Genomic DNA, 3,661 nt, shown 5'->3' on the forward strand with positions numbered 1-3,661 from the left:
GATTTATGCTTTCCAGTTCATCGTCATAAAGGTAAAATTCTGTCTCATTTTATTTTACAGCAATCATGAGAAGCTTTTCACTGCTACAGGAAGCCATAATCCCATATATCCCTTCTGTCATCACTCAGCTTACACAGAAACTGCTGGCTGTCAGTAAGGTACAAAGAAGGCTGTCTGGGCAGAAAGTTTTTCTTAGTTGCTGCTACTGCTTAAAAAATAATAGATGCATAGGACTGGTTATGCTTTATCAGCAGTAAATAATAAATGGCCAATCGGAACAAAAAAGCAGCATTGTTTACATTGATGGACTTCATTCTTCCTACTTAGTGGTGGAATGTTCTCTTTCTAGACGTCTTTTCATGGGAGGTTCCCCCATTTTCATTTGAAATTATAAGTTTTTGCAGCTACGCTTAATTATAACAATTTTTGTGATGTGAACTTTTGTTTATAGAAACATGCTAGCTAGAGGTGCACCAATACATCGGTCTGATTTCGGATCAGCACCCCTATAAAGAAAATTGACTTGTATGGGAAATCAGCTTTTTTTGCCTGATGTGGCCGATAATTTGGCTGATAAATGCCCCGTGCGTGCGCACAGCCACAGCACAGGACGTAGGTGGCAAGAAGCACATCCCAGTAGCTTGGAGAGCTGCATCCAACTGGTAAGTCTGTTGTGGTGGAAGGGGAGGTGGGGGCCAGATCAAGGCCCCACCCAAGTGAGGGAGGGAGTGGGGCAGGGCCAGGTGCTGCCCGGGCAGGGTGCGAGACGAAGCCACGGCTTGTGCAGGGGCATGGGGCAGCTCCACCAACTTCGTGCACCCTGGGAAGGCGTGGGGGATGTGTACCCCCAGATCTGTGCAAGATGGGGCAGGCTGCTGCTGCAGGCTGGGCTGGGCTGGGCTGTGCTCAAGGCGGGGTGGATGACAGTACTGGGAGGGGGGTTTAGGGGGCTACAGCAAATTTTGGGGTGGCTGAAGCCCCCCCATGGTCCTCTCCCAGCACCGCTGCCACCCAACCCAAGCGCAGCCCCCACTGGGAAGAGCCCAGTGCAGCCCTGGCCTGAGCCCGCAATGGCAGCCCACCCTGCGTAGATCTGGGGGCACATGCTCCCTGTGCCCTCCTGTGGTGCGTGTAGCAGCAGGAGCTGCCCCTCCCCCTGCACCCTCCGGATGAGCCACGGCTCCGTCCTGCACCCCACCCCAGCTGGGCGGTGCTTGCTCCTGCCCCACTCCTTCTCTCACTCTGCACCCACTAAGCCCCTTCCCTCCTCCCCGCCCCTTCCCCCACAACAGACTTATCAGCTGCACACCACTCTTCAAGCTGCTGGGCTGAATATGGGAAATTGGATTGGTATCAACTGATACACCTCCTTAAAAATCAGCTATCGGTATCAGCCCAAAAAATCTCCATCAGTGCACCCCTAATACTAGCAGATAAATCTGGATTTGTTAATCACATACTTTTTTCTTACAACTGTCTTTTTTTTCTTTGTCCTGGAGATTTTTCAAATTACACTGGTTTAAACTAAGGACTAATGTACAGTTGCTAAAAATATTAGGGAGAAAAAGAAACTGCTCTTGGTCTGTTTTCTTCTCTCTTGATAACTGCTATTTTTTTCATGCAGTTAGATTGACTGTACTTGCATGTAGTGGTTCAGACATGTAAAGACTGCAAACTACGTTCAGTTGCCATCTAAAAACAAACAACCCCCCCTCACTCCAAACTTCAGTGTGGGGAATAAATGCATTCTGTAAACTGAGTGGTTGATTACATAACTGAAAATAGTTTATTTTTTTTAGTAGGTATTTTTTGTCTTGCTGTTACTTTTTGTACTTTAGTTTACTTAGTTCTGAAAGCTATGTGTGTATTTCCAAAATGAATGAGAACTTCTCATGCTGAGGGGTTTTCCTGCTTGCCCAACACTAAGGAATTGCCTTCATTAGAAAATGAAAAAGTTTAATGACGATATCCCTTGGTAAAATTTGGATTGCTCCTTTAGTTGTTATGTATGCAAGTAATTGACATAGCAAATTTGACTCGAATATTTGTTTTGTTCACAACTTTTTTCTAGAATCCCAGCAAACCTCACTTTAACCATTACATGTTTGAATCAATATGTTTGTCAATAAGGATAACATGCAAAGCAAACCCTGATGCTGTCGGAAGCTTTGAAGAGGCTTTGTTTATGGTGTTTACTGAAATACTGCAGAATGATGTGCAAGGTAAAGAAAAAAGCATCTCTCCCTAATACAGGGGCAGGCAATTATTTCAGCTGGAGGGATACTTAATGAGTTTTGGTGAGCTGTGGAGTGCCGCACGGGTAGCTCCACCCCTTGACAGGTGCCCTGGCCCCCTGGTTGCCATCTTGGGACAAGAAGTCCTACCCCTAACCCCTGGCCTTTGTCACCAGAAGTCCCTCCCCTTGCCCCCTAGAAACACTCCTGTTGGGAGGGGAGGGTTACCATCCTGGAACCAGAAAAAAACAAATCATACACTAAAAGTCAAATTCCTACTATAACATAATTTAATTTTATTACAAAAAATGTTTTGACATGATTTGTGTTTGCGTAGTGTATGTAGAGATGACTGCATATTGACTCAAAAATAAAGCCTTACTCTTGTATATTGGGTGTGGTTAGAGATGGGGGGTGGTATATGGAGGGGGTTTGTGAAGGAGTGTGGCTGTGTGTGGAGGAACCATAGAGTATATTGTGGGGTGTGTGGTGTTTGTGGAGTGTGAGAGGGTGGGGGAGTGTGGGGGTCCCCCTACACTCTCCTCCCGTGATGTACAGTCCCTGCCACTAGCAGCTACAACAGGCAGGGCTGCTTGTTTGTGCCTCATACAAGCACTGCTGCTGGTGGCGCACAGCTCTGGCCAGTGCTGCACATGGTGGCAAGAAGTGCATCTAGGCTGCCCCACCTGTATTGTGTGGGGCTCCCCACGGTGCGGGTGCAGCTCACAGCACTCGTGCCACTGGGGTAAGCCCTGTACTATGTAGCCGGCTGCCTTTCCTGCCCTGTGCCGTGCAAGTCCCAGGACTTCATGGGGAAGCAAGGCGTGGGGCTCCCCTCCACTTCCCAGGACCTGCATGGCAGGGGGCTCCCCCTGGTGGCATGTGAGAGCTGGGAGCTGCACGTGTTGCAGGGAGCCCCATGTGATAGAGGCCAGCCTGGCTGTGCTCCTTGCCATCATGTGCAGTGCTGGCCAGAGCTGTCCACCACTGGAGGCAGCACCTGAATGAGGCATGAGCTACCCAAATGCCTGCTGCTTCTGCTGGCAGTAGCAGTTGTGTGCCATGGGGAGGATGCACCAAGGGGGGTTGTGCACCCCCCTTACCCTCCCTCACACCCTGCCCACCTGAGTTGTACGCTCCCACCACACCCCTGGGCATGCTCCCACCACACCCCTCTGCACTGTTACCAGCCCTGTGCTCTTTGCTTCCTCCCAGCTGCAGCTCCCTGCCCTCGCTGCCTGCCACTTCCTTACCTGGTGCATGGAGCAAGCGGGATATTGGGGGAGCCAAGCAAGGTTCCCCCAGTGGCTGCAGCAATGGCAGCAGCAGCCCCATCCAGAAGCTGTGTGCTGGCTGGGCCAGGCCCTTCTGCTCGCAAGGGTGGGAGCAATGAACACAGGCTGGGCATGGTATAATTAGTTGGTTGG

General features: G+C 49.9%; 1 protein-coding gene across 1 annotated transcript in view; it reads left to right on the plus strand.

Moving 5' to 3' along the window:
- The window catches only part of CSE1L (chromosome segregation 1 like), a 41,346-nt gene that overhangs the window by 31,176 nt on the left and 6,509 nt on the right, over window positions 1-3,661 (plus strand). The window contains exons 17-18 of the mRNA XM_019509890.1: window positions 61-158; window positions 2,072-2,222. Coding sequence (XP_019365435.1) covers window positions 61-158; window positions 2,072-2,222 — 249 coding nt within the window. The remainder of the gene's footprint in view (window positions 1-60; window positions 159-2,071; window positions 2,223-3,661) is intronic.

This window comes from Gavialis gangeticus, unplaced genomic scaffold (assembly GCF_001723915.1).
Source record: "Gavialis gangeticus isolate Ggan-Ray unplaced genomic scaffold, GavGan_comp1, whole genome shotgun sequence".
In the NCBI taxonomy this organism is placed as follows: Eukaryota; Metazoa; Chordata; order Crocodylia; family Gavialidae; genus Gavialis; species Gavialis gangeticus.